The sequence below is a fragment of the Coregonus clupeaformis genome, unplaced genomic scaffold (assembly GCF_020615455.1).
Source record: "Coregonus clupeaformis isolate EN_2021a unplaced genomic scaffold, ASM2061545v1 scaf1408, whole genome shotgun sequence".
NCBI classification, from domain to species: domain Eukaryota; kingdom Metazoa; phylum Chordata; class Actinopteri; order Salmoniformes; family Salmonidae; genus Coregonus; species Coregonus clupeaformis.
This window is the reverse complement of record NW_025534862.1, coordinates 86036-99322: the sequence shown is the minus strand read 5'-3', so window position 1 is coordinate 99322 and position 13287 is coordinate 86036. Positions and strand designations below refer to the sequence as shown.

At 49.4% G+C, this 13287-nt stretch overlaps 1 protein-coding gene across 1 annotated transcript in view; it reads left to right on the top strand.

The window, feature by feature from the left end:
• The window catches only part of LOC121561492 (cystic fibrosis transmembrane conductance regulator-like), a 90686-nt gene that overhangs the window by 39156 nt on the left and 38243 nt on the right, over positions 1-13287 (top strand). The window contains exons 16-21 of the mRNA XM_045218163.1: positions 1593-1853; positions 2101-2229; positions 5316-5353; positions 10203-10489; positions 10722-10801; positions 11374-11524. Of these exons, the coding sequence (XP_045074098.1) occupies positions 1593-1853; positions 2101-2229; positions 5316-5353; positions 10203-10489; positions 10722-10801; positions 11374-11524 (946 nt within the window). The remainder of the gene's footprint in view (positions 1-1592; positions 1854-2100; positions 2230-5315; positions 5354-10202; positions 10490-10721; positions 10802-11373; positions 11525-13287) is intronic.

The window sequence follows — 13287 nt, the reverse complement described above, 5'->3', positions numbered from 1 at the left end:
CTTTGAGGGAAGCAACACTGAACCATTTGTGAGAGCACCAGCTGTTCTGGACGACTGTGTGATCACAATCTCCGTAGCCAATGCGAGTAAGACCTTTAAACAGGTTAACATTCACAAGGCCGCAGGGCCAGACGGATTACCAGGACGTGTACTCAGAGCATGCGGTGACCTGCTGGCAAGTGTCTTCACTGACATTTTCAACCACTCTCTGACCAGTCTGTAATACCTACATGTTTCAAGCAAACCACCATAGTCCCTGTGCCTAAGAACGCCAAGGTAATCTGTCTAAATGGCTATTGCCCCGTAGCACTCACATCTGTAGCCATGAAATGATTTGAAAGGCTGGTCAAGGCTCACATCAACACCATCATCCCAGACACCCTGGACCCACTCCAATTCGCATACCGCCCCAAAAGATCCACAGATGACACAATCTTTATTGCACTCCACACTGCCCTTTCCCACCTGGACAAAAATAACACCTATGTGAAAATGCTGTTCGACTACAGATCAGGGTTCAACACCATAGTGCCCTCCAAGCTCATCACTAAGCTAAGGACCCTGGGACTGAACACCTCCCTCTGCAACTTGATCCCTGACTTCCTGACGGGCTGTCCCCAGGTGGTGAGGGTAGGCAACAACACATCCGCCACACTGACCCTCAACACGGGGGCCCCCTCAGAGGTGCATGCTCAGTCCCCTCCTGTACTCCCTGTTCACCCACGACTGCGTGGCCGCGCACGACTCCAACACCATCATTAAGTTTGCCGATGACATGACAGTGGTAGGCCTGATCACCGACAATGATGAGACAGCCTATAGGGAGGTGGTCAGAAACCTGGCAGTGTGGTGCCAGGACAACAACCTCTCCCTCAACGTGGGCAAGACAAAAGAGCTTATCGTGGACTACAGGAAACGGAGGGCCGAACATGCCCCCATTCACATTGACAGGGCTGTAGTGGAGCGAGTCCAGAGCTTCAAGCTCCTCGGTCTCCACATCACTAAGGACCTATCATGGCCCAAACACACTAATACAGTCGTGAAGAGGGCACGACAACGCCTCTTCTCCCTCAAGAGGATGAAAAGATTTGGTATGGGCCCTCAGATCTTCAAAAAGTTATACAGCTGCACCATTGAGAGCATCTTGACTGGCTGCATCCCTGCTTGGTATGGTAATTGCTAGGCATCCAACCGCAAGGCTCTACAAAGGGTAATGCGTACGGCCCAGTACATCACTTGTTTTGTGTTACTATAGCAAACATGTGTTTTGTTGGTTAAGGGCTCGTAAGTAAGCGTTTCACTGTAAAGTCTACACCTGTTGTATTCGGCGCATGTGACAATTAAAATTGGTCTTACTGTACTTTATTCTACATGTTTTTCATTGATTACATTTATAGTTGTTACACTGTTTGACAGGAGAGCTTGCATGTAAACATTTAATTGTACTGTGTTTACATTACTTTGCTGTATACTGTACATATGACAAATAAACTCATGTTGTTGTTAATGAGAATGTGTTCTCAATGACTTACCTGGTTAAATAAAGGCAAAATATATTTTAAAAATCTAACTTTAATTTGATTTGATTATAGGTGGAAGAGTCGCTGCCCCGGGGGAATCTGTACCACGACGGCCTGCAGCACCCGAGCGGGCAGCGGCGCCAGTCTGTGCTGCAGTTCATCACCAACGCCAAGGGGCAGGGCAGGAGGGAGCAGCTCCAGACGTCCTTCAGGAAGAAGCTGTCCATCACGCCGCAGTGCGAGCTGGCCTCTGAGCTGGACATCTACGCACGACGCCTGTCCAAAGATAGTGTCTATGACATCAGCGAGGATGTGGATGAGGAGGACATGGAGGTTGGTTCAGTGATGGGAGCAGGTTGGGTTCAAGGCAGCTTGGACCTTTTCCCCTGTAGCTGCTGGTCTTTAAGAGCACATGGAGGTTATGGTTAGGGTCAAGGAGTTGCCAAGGGGACGTCATAGATTGTTCACCCGTGTTTGAACCACCTTTTTCAAAGCAAAGTTTGAACATAAACGTTTAAAGACAAAACACAAAGAACAGCTAAGTTTTAGTATTTGACATATTTCTTTTGTCTGTTTGCAGCAATGCTTTGCAGACGAGCGTGAGAACGTGTTTGAGACGACATCGTGGAACACCTACCTGCGTTACATCTTCACCAACAGGAACCTGGTCTACGTCCTCATCTTCATCTTCCTCGTCTTCGCTCTCGAGGTAAAGAAATGAAAACATTAGATGATCCCTGTCTCAGAGATACTGTAGAGCAGGGATGGGCAACTGGCGGCCTGCTGGCCACATGTGGCCCCCCTTTTGAAGGCCCTCGGATCAATAATTTATTTATTTTAGGAGGGAACTCAGTCTGGGTCTTAACTTACTGTTGCGAGGTAGAATAGTAGAATACACAAGGTGCAATTTCTAAATGTGGTTGTGCATCAGCAGTTTTTCTCAGTCGCTGATAGTCAGTCAATTACCCCATGTCAGCTAAAAATGTTTAAGATTGCTAAGTTAGTTTAGTAGCCAGCTATCTAAAGTTGTTATCATGGTCGAGTTACCGGCCTGGGGGTCCCCATGATGCTCGCAGACCCGCGAGCAATTGCGGCCTCTCATGATGAGTTCAGATTTTTTGTTACCCCCACCCCCATCAAAGTTGCCCATCCCTGCTGTAGAGATTATATAATAAACGATACCATCACTGTTTTAGAGTTAAGGTTCTACACTGCTCAAAAAAATAAAGGGAACACTTAAACAACACAATTTAACTCCAAGTCAATCACACTTCTGTCCACAAACTGTCCACTTAGGAAGTAACACTGATTGACAATAAATTCCACATGCTGTTGTGCAAATGGAATAGACAACAGGTGGAAATTATAGGCAATTAGCAAGACACCCCCAATAAAGAAGTGGTTCTGCAGGTGGTGACCACAGACCACTTCTCAGTTCCTATGCTTCCTGGCTGATGTTTTGGTCACTTTTGAATGCTGGCGGTGCTTTCACTCTAGTGGTAGCATGAGACGGAGTCTACAACCCACACAAGTGGCTCAAGTAGTGCAGCTCATCCAGGATGGCACATCAATGCGAGCTGTGGCAAGGTTTGCTGTGTCTGTCACCGTAGTGTCCAGAGCATGGAGGCACTACCAGGAGACAGGCCAGTACATCAGGAGACGTGGAGGAGGCCGTAGGAGGGCAACAACCCAGCAGCAGGACTGCTACCTCCGCCTTTGTGCAAGGAGGAGCAGGAGGAGCACTGCCAGAGCCCTGCAAAATGACCTCTAGCAGGCCACAAATGTGCATGTGTCTGCTAAAACGGTCAGAAACAGACTCCATGAGGGTGGTATGAGGGCCCGACGTCCACAGGTGGGGGTTGTGCTTACAGCCCAACACCGTGCAGGACGTTTGGCATTTGCCAGAGAACACCAAGATTGGCAAATTCGCCACTGGCGCCCTGTGCTCTTCACAGATGAAAGCAGGTTCACACTGAGCACATGTGACAGACGTGACAGAGTCTGGAGACGCCGTGGAGAACGTTCTGCTGCCTGCAACATCCTCCAGCATGACCGGTTTGGCGGTGGGTCAGTCATGGTGTGGGGTGGCATTTCTTTGGGGGGCCGCACAGCCCTCCATGTGCTCGCCAGAGGTAGCCTGACTGCCATTAGGTACCGAGATGAGATCCTCAGACCCCTTGTGAGACCATATGCTGGTGCGGTTGGCCCTGGGTTCCTCCTAATGCAAGACAATGCTAGACCTCATGTGGCTGGAGTGTGTCAGCAGTTCCTGCAAGAGGAATGCATTGATGCTATGGACTGGTCCGCCCGTTCCCCAGACCTGAATCCAATTGAGCACATCTGGGACATCATGTCTCGCTCCATCCACCAACGCCACGTTGCACCACAGACTGTCCAGGAGTTGGCGGATGCTTTAGTCCAGGTCTGGGAGGAGATCCCTCAGGAGACCATCCGCCACCTCATCAGGAGCATGCCCAGGCGTTGTAGGGAGGTCATACAGGCACGTGGAGGCCACACACACTACTGAGCCTCATTTTTACTTGTTTCAAGGACATTACATCAAAGTTGGATCAGCCTGTAGTGTGGTTTTCCACTTTAATTTTGAGGGTGACTCCAAACCCAGACCTCCATGGGTTGATACATTTGATTTCCATTGATAATTTTTGTATGATTTTGTTGTCAGCACATTCAACTATGTAAAGAAAAAAGTATTTAATAAGATTATTTCATTCATTCAGATCTAGGATGTGTTGTTTAAGTGTTCCCTTTATTTTTTTGAGCAGTGTATATTAACCGATAACATCACTGTATTAGAGGAAAGATTCTATATTAACCGATACCATTACTGTATTAGAGGAAAGATTCTATATTAACCGATAACATCACTGTATTAGAGGAAAGATTATATATTAACCAGAGGTGAAAGTAGAATTCATTTCTTCCCGGTACAGGACCTCCTATATGCACTTGCGTGCACAAATTTTTTTTATCGGCCTCATCATAACTACATGTAGAATCACTATTAATTCAATAGGATCTCTGTGGGTTTAGTCGTAATTTGTCATTTAACTTTTAAAATGTATTACCTTTTATTGTGGCATAAACACAACCAGTCATGATGTTTTCATCTGATTGTAAAACAGTCACTTCAAAGGGCTCCTTTGCTAGGCTATCCGTGCACATTCATCCACTCGCAACATATTTCCAGCCTCCAAACAGTGGTGAATGGAAAGAGACATCTGTTCCACAAAACACCAAAAATTGTAATGACATTTGCCGATTGTCATTAGGCCAGAATTTATGCGTCCCCTGCTGTCAGCTTGCGTCTTAGTGTCAGCCACTCATCTCTGACTTGGCAAAATGTCAGTGTTCCCGTCGAACCACATCGGATTTTGGAACGTAGGCTATACCATCCGTTTTCCAAGTCTATTTGCTAATTTTTCATGCCTCTGAAATGCGGTAATAATAAAAAGTGGTGTAATAGCCTACAGTTTTCTTGAGATTTGGTTTTAATTATTGTCATAGGCTCATGTTTTACCAGTACCGCGTACACCCTCTATTATATAGATTCTATATTAACCCATAACATTTAGGGCTGTGACAATACCAGTATCGCAATATTGTTTTCCATGGCAAAAATGAAACAGGAAGCAGACCAGGGGGAGAGTATGGACTAATGTCTGGTAGCGCTAGGCTAGAGGGACCCTGTTAGATCATAATTGCATTTATTGACAATATTATTTAAATGCATGTTGTTGCCACCCTCAGTCTAACTGTGTTTATTGTGTGTTGTAGGTTGCCGGCTCTGTCCTGGGGATATTTCTTATCACAGAGTAAGTACTTGTTTGTTTTTACATGTACTGTAATCTTCATCACAAGGCACTAGGATGATTAGCCTACAAGGTTAAACAAGTAGTATCCACCACAAGAAATGTAAGGGTTGGTGTGAGGTCTGAACCAGGTGCGGTGCAGGATAGACAGTAGGCAGTAGGCAGAGATGGTGAAACAAGGATCTTTACTGGTGGTCCCAAAACCAGGATACAAAATAACGGACAACGAAAAAATAAAGGAGCAAATTGGTCTCCAAAAACAGGCTGACAGCAAACATACGAAATACTAACTATGACTGAAAACAACAATGAAACAGGGAGAACACTCTCAAGTACCTGTACATACGTCTCGCGATCAGACACTGATTAGTACTGTTTGGCATCGAGAACTAGCAGAGAAAACAGAGCAAGGGCACACAGGCAAGTGAGGGCATAAATACACAGGGGAACAGATAGACATATGTGACACCAATAAGATAATGATTAGTCCAGACTGTGAGTGAGAAGGTGCCTAAGGTTGTCCAGGATCCAGGATCCCCCGCCGGCAGTCCAGGATCCGGTCCACAGTAAAGCTGGCTGCCCTCCGACGAGGCGCAGTGGGGGAACAGGATGAGGAGGGGGAGTCAGGGGACAGGTGGCGACGGGCTTAAGGAGGGACACATGGAACGTGGGATGCAGCCGCATGGTGGGGGGAAGTTGCAGGTGGTAGGCCACTGGGTTGACTTGCTGGACCACTCTGAAAGGCCCGATGAACCGGGGGGACTGCTTCCTGGACTCCCCGCGGAGGGGAAGATTCGCACTCTGTCCCGGGCGAAAAACCGGGGCCGGGCGACGCCTGGGGTTGGCCTGATGTTGAGACCTGACCGAGGCCCGCTTAAGCGCCGCCCGTACCTGCCTCCAGGTGCGGCGACAGCGACTGATGTGGGCCTGGACCGACGGGACAGCCACCTCCTCCTCTTGCTCGGGGAATAGTGGGGGTTGGTACCCGTATTGGCACTGGAAGGGGGACAGGCCGGTGGATGAGCAGAGAAGGGTGTTGGGGCGTACTCCGCCCACGCCAGTCGCTGACTCCACGTAGCTGGGTTGCTGGAGGCGTAGCACCTCAGCACCACCTCCAGATCCTGGTTGACGCGCTCTGTCTGCCTGTTCGACTGGGTATGGAAGCCGGAAGACAAGCTGATGGAGGCGCCGAGGCAGGTGGCGAACGCCTTCCAGAACCTGGAGGCGAACTGAGGACCCCGATCCGACACCACATCTTGGGGAAGGCAGTGGACCCGGAAAACGTGCTGCACCACCAACTTAGCCGTCTCCCGGGCCGACGGGAGTTTGAGAAGGGGAATGAAGTGGGCAGCCTTCGAAAACCGGTCCACAACGACCAGGTAAATGTGTATCCATCAGAGGGGGTTAGGGCGGAAATGAAATGTGGGACCAGGGGTGCTTGGGGATAGGCAGGGGTCAGAGCAGCCCTGCCGCGGGCTGACGTGAGTTCTTTGTTCGTGCGCACACCGGGCAAGCAGCCACGAAGGCGCAGGTATCCCCCTCAGCTGATGGCCACCAGAACCTCCTACGCAGGAACTCCAAAGTCCTGTCACTCCCCGGATGGCTGGTGAGTTCGGACGCGTGCGCCCACTGAAGTAGTCGTGAGTGCGCAGCCTTGGATACGTATATCCTCCCCGATGGACCTCCGCCCGGATCGGGCTCCAGCCGTAGCGCTGCTCTGACCAGCCTATCGATTCCCCACGAAACTGGGGCAGCAATCACGGCGTTGGGGACAATGGGGTCGTCCCTCTCCACCAGGTCCACGGGGTCAAATTGCCGGGAGAGCGCGTGAAGAACAACGCCCACCTGGCCTGGTGCGAATTGAGCCTCTCGTCCCCCTGAATGTAGGCTAAGTTCTTATGGTTAGTCCATACGACGAATGGATGGGCGGCCCCCTCTAGCCAATGCCTCAACTCCCCCAGGGCAAGCTTGACCGCTAGCAGCTCATGGTTCACACATTGTAGTTCCGCTCCGCCGGGGACAGCCGACGGGAGAAAAACGCGCAGGGGTGAGTCTTACCGTCCGTAAGGAACCGCTGGAACAGGATTGCTCCCACCACAACGTCTGAAGCATCCACCTCCACAATGAACGGCAGGGACGGATCAGGATGCCCTAGGACCGGGGCCAATGTAAAGCGTCACATTTACATTTACATTTATGTCATTTAGCAGACGCTCTTATCCAGAGCGACTTACAAATTGGTGCATTCACCTTATGATATCCAGTGGGACAACCACTTTACAAAATATATTTATTTGTTAATTTTTTGGGGGGTGGGGTAAGGGGGGGTAGAAGGATTACTTTATCCTATCCCAGGTATTCCTTAAAGAGGTGGGGTTTCAAGTGTCTCCGGAAGGTGGTGAGTGACTCCGCTGTCCTGGCGTCGTGAGGGAGCTTGTTCCACCATTGGGGTGCCAGAGCAGCGAACAGTTTTGACTGGGCTGAGCGGGAACTGTGCTTCCGCAGAGGTAGGGGAGCCAGCAGGCCAGAGGTGGATGAACGTAGTGCCCTCGTTTTGGGTGTAGGGACTGATCAGAGCCTGAAGGTACGGAGGTGCCGTTCCCCTCACAGCTCCGTAGGCAAGCACCATGGTCTTGTAGCAGATGCGAGCTTCAACTGGAAGCCAGTGGAGTGTGCGGAGGAGCGGGGTGACGTGAGAGAACTTGGGAAGGTCGAACACCAGACGGGCTGCGGCGTTCTAGATGAGTTGTAGGGGTTTAATGGCACAGGCAGGGAGCCCAGCCAACAGCGAGTTGCAGTAATCCAGACGGGAGATGACAAGTGCCTGGATTAGGACCTGTGCCGCTTCCTGTGTAAGGGTCGTACTCTGCGAATGTTGTAGAGCATGAACCTACAGGATCGGGTCAACGCCTTGATGTTAGCGGAGAACGACAGGGTGTTGTCCAGGGTCACGCCAAGGCTCTTTGCACTCTGGGAGGAGGACACAATGGAGTTGTCAACCGTCATGGCGAGATCATGGAATGGGCAGTCCTTCCCCGGGAGGAAGAGCAGCTCCATCTTGCCGAGGTTCAGCTTGAGGTGGTGATCCGTCATCCACACTGATATGTCTGCCAGACATGCAGAGATGCGATTTGCCACCTGGTTATCAGAAGGGGGAAAGGAGAAGATTAATTGTGTGTCGTCTGCGTAGCAATGATAGGAAAGACCATGTGAGGATATGACAGAGCCAAGTGACTTGGTGTATAGCGAGAATAGGAGAGGGCCTAGAACTGAGCCCTGGGGGACACCAGTGGTGAGAGCACGTGGTGCGGAGACAGATTCTCGCCACGCCACCTGGTAGGAGCAACCTGTCAGGTAGGACGCAATCCAAGAGTGAGCCGCGCCGGAGATGCCCAACTCGGAGAGGGTGGAGAGGAGGATCTGATGGTTCACAGTATCAAAGGCAGCAGATAGGTCTAGAAGGACGAGAGCAGAGGAGAGAGAGTTAGCTTTAGCAGTGCGGAGAGCCTCCGTGACACAGAGAAGAGCAGTCTCAGTTGAATGACCAGTCTTGAAACCTGACTGGTTTGGATCAAGTAGGTCATTCTGAGAGAGATAGCAAGAGAGTTGGCTAAAGACGGCACGCTCAAGAGTTTTGGAGAGAAAAGAAAGAAGGGATACTGGTCTGTAGTTGTTGACATCGGAGGGATCGAGTGTAGGAGGGGTGCAACTCTCGCTCTCTTGAAGACGGAAGGGACATAGCCAGCGGTCAAGGATGAGTTGATGAGCGAGGTGAGGTAAGGGAGAAGGTCTCCGGAAATGGTCTAGAGAAGAGAGGAGGGGATAGGGTCAAGCGGGCAGGTTGTTGGGCGGCCGGCCGTCACAAGTCGCAAGATTTCATCTGGAGAGAGAGGGGAGAAAGAAGTCAAAGCATAGAGTAGGGCAGTGTGAGCAGGACCAGCGGTGTCATTTAACTTAACAAACGAGGATCGGATGTCGTCAACCTTCTTTTCAAAATAGTTGACGAAGTCATCCACAGAGATATCCTCCCATAGCCCCCCTGCCACCCGGACACGCATGGGGACAGTGCGCCAGGTGATGAAGCCCGACCCCAATGGCCGGCTGTCCAGGCCCATGACCGGTCCCAAAACCAGGATACAAAATAATGGACAAAAAAATAAAGGAGGATCAAATTGGTCTCCAAAAACAGGCTGACAGCAAACATACGGAATACTAACTATGACTGAAAACAACAATGAAACAGGGAGAACACTTCTCAAGTACCTGTACATACGTCTCGCGATCAGACACTGATTAGTACTGTTTGGCATTGAGAACTAGCAGAGAAAACAGAGCAAGGGAACACAGGGAAGTGAGGGCATAAATACACAGGTGAACTGGTAGACACAGGTGACACCAATAAGATAATGATTAGTCCAGATTGTGAGTGAGGAGGTGCCTAAGGTTGTCGGAGGATGACACCTAGTGGGTCGCTCCGTAACTGCGACCACCTCCTGTAACAAAGAAACCCAGATCAGCCTGATAACATGTAAACAGCTCAGATCAGCCTGATCACATGTAAATAGCTCAGATCAGCCTGATCACATGTAACCAGCTCAGATCAGCCTGGTAACATGTAAACAGCTCAGATCAGCATGATAACATGTAAACACCTCTGATCAGCCTGATAACATGTAAACAGCTCAGATCAGCATGATAACATGTAAACAGCTAAATGCAAAGTACTCAAACAAAAATATCATCAGTTGAAGAAAAAAAAATCGGCAGTTGTCTCTCAGGACCTGGCCTAAAGTAGGAAAAAACAGAGTTCAGATACTGTTGTAACCATTATACTCTCTTCTCTCCCTCTCAGTAAGATCTGGACAGAGGAGGCCAACCCGTTGGCGCCTAACTACGTAGACCAACAACACTCCAACACCTCGTCACCCGCCGTCCAACAGTCAGTCATCGTCACGCCAACCAGCACCTATTACATCATCTACATCTACGTGGCGACGTCGGAGAGCGTTCTGGCACTGGGGTTCTTCAGAGGCCTGCCACTGGTCCACACCTTACTGACCGTGTCCAAGAGGCTGCATGAACAGATGCTCACTGCTGTGCTGAGGCCCCCCATGGCCGTACTCAACACTATGAAGACAGGTGAGGCCCACTGCTGAAACCCCTGGCTTAACCAATCTGCTAGAGATACATACGTACATGCATCTACCGGTACTGTATCTGAACACAGGCTTAAATGTCTAATGTATCAGTCAGTTGTCTATGTAATCTCACAGCATATACATCAGTCAGTTAGTCAGTACGACCACCACCAGTCAATTCCTCTAACGTTCAGCAGCAGTCAATTCCATGTGTGTGTTTTTCTGCCCTGTAGGTCGGATCATGAACAAGTTCACTAAAGACATGGCCACCGTCGACGACATGCTTCCTCTTGTATTGTTTGACCTCATCCAGGTAGGTGACTGGCTACTCTGTCGGTCTGTCTGTCTGTCTGTTTGTCTGTCATCCAGGTAGGTGACTGGCTCCTCGGTCTGTCTGTCTGTCTGTCTGTCTGTCTGTCTGTCTGTTCTGTTTGTCTGTCATCCAGGTAGGTGACTGGCTCCTCGGTCTGTCTGTCTGTGTCTGTCTGTCTGTCTGTCTGTCTGTTTGTCTGTCATCCAGGTATCTGTCTGTCTGTCATCCAGGTAGGTGACTGGCTGCTCTGCCTGCCTGCCTGTCCTGCCTGCCTGTCCTGCCTGCCTGCCTGCCTGCCTGCCTGCCTGCCTGCCTGCCTGCCTGCCGCTCCTGCTGCGCTGCCTCCTCTGCCTGTCTGTCTGTCTGTCTGTCTGTCTGTCTGTCTGTCTGTCATCCAGGTAGGTGACTGGCTACTCTGTCACTCATTCTCTCTCAAAGAGATTCTTTCCCAGTCTCTATCTCGATCTATCTCTATCCCTCTCTGTCTTTTTTTTGTTTTGAGGTTTTTCATTTTAGTTTTTTGATGCCATGAAAGCTCTGTATTTTACATGATTCGTATTATCTCCCTCTAGTTAACTCTGATCGTGCTGGGAGCCATCTCTACTGTGTCCATCATGCGGCCATACATCTTCATCGCCGCGATCCCATTGGCCGTCATATTCATGGTCCTGAGGAAGTACTTCCTGCGTACAGGACAGCAGCTCAAACAACTGGAGGCTGAGGGTGAGACTGGTAGGGGTATTGGCTGGGGCTGCGGCTGGGGAACTTGATTTATCTCCACTGGTGAGAAAGGTGAGCAGGCTTTTCACTTTTGGAACTATTCCAGAAGTTCTATTGTACCGGACAGGGAAGCGAAGAAAGTAAGGGATATAAAAGAAAGGAGAGTGAAAACAGGAGAGGAGGAATAGAAAGAGATATCACATATTGGAGAGAAAAGTGAAAGTGAGAGAACTTGGAAAGCCACAAAGTGAATGGAGGAAGTTGTAGCAGTGGGCAACAGACTATGAGACTACCACTGGCTCATCTTGTCTGTCAGTGGGCGGGCAGCGCTGCCAGCAGAGCAGGGGAGGCGTGTGGCACAGCACCAAGGGTCAGAGGTTAACCCAATGGGCAACAGCAGGATGGAGAGAGAAGAGAATGGAGGGAGGAGAGGGTGGAGGCCGGAGAGGATGCACAGAGGGGCGAGGTCCGCTGGAGGGGAAGTGGGACATAACGGAGTGCGAGGTCAGCTCTCGTCCAATCAGATTCTAGAATCACAACCCCGTACACGACCAAAAAACATTGATTTGATTTGAAAATAATTGATGGGTGATGTCTTTGGATGCCTAAATCTGTCCTCGGGTCCTTTAGTTGTATGGAAAGTGGTGGCCCTTTAACAATTGTAACCACTGATCTGACATGACTGGATAGGGGATAGGATACGTAATGGAACTCTTGCTTGAGTTCTCCCTCGCCCCAACAATTCCCAACATTCTGTAAACATTCCCTTTAACTTACTTTGTTGGATTGAAATAGTGAGAGATAGGTGTGTGTGTGTCCGTGTCGGGACTTGGGACATTCTGACTCCACTCCTCCTGATCCTGTCATTCTGTGTGTGTCGCAGATGGCAACAAGGCCTTTCTGCAGCCACGGAGGGGTCAGAGTGAAAATCCGATCAGGGATTTCCTCTGGCTCCATCCTGGCATCACTCTCTCACTGTTCCTCACATAACAATGCCCCTCTGAAACGTCCAGTGAAATGCCTTTCTTGCAAGCTCTAACCCCCACAATGCAGTAATCAATAACAATGTAATACTAAAAATATCAAGGTAGAACAAAAACACACAAGATATAGAATTAAGAAGAAGAAGAAGAACACGAAAAAGTAAGAAGCTATATACAGGGTCAGTTCCAATACCATATTTACAATGTGCAGGGATACTGTAGTCCTCTGTAGTCCCGTGTAGCTCAGTTGGTAGATCATGGCGTTTGCCATGCCAGGGTTGTGGGTTCGATTCCCACGGGGGGCCAGTATGAAAATGTATGCACTCACTAACTGTAAGTCGCTCTGGATAAGAGTGTCTGCTAAATGACATGTAAAATGTAATACTGGATCGATAGAAGTAGATGTGAATAGGGGTAAGGTGACTAGGCATCAGGATATATGATAAACAGAGTAGCAGAAGTGTATATGATGATTGTATGTGTGTGTGTAGAGTCACTATAAATGTACTGTATGTGCATATTGTGTGTGTGCGCAAATGATGGAGTGAGTGTTTGTATGTGGGTTGATGTATCAGTGTACGTAGTGTGTAGGGCCCTGTGAGTGTGCATAGAGACAGCTATTTAGTTGGCTATTTAGCAGTCTTATGGCATGGGGATAGAAGCTGTTCAGGAGTATGTTGGTGTCAGACTTGATGCACCAGTACCGCTTGCCTTGAGGAATAATAATAATAATAATAATATGCCATTTAGCAGACGCTTTTATCCAAAGCGACTTACAGTCAT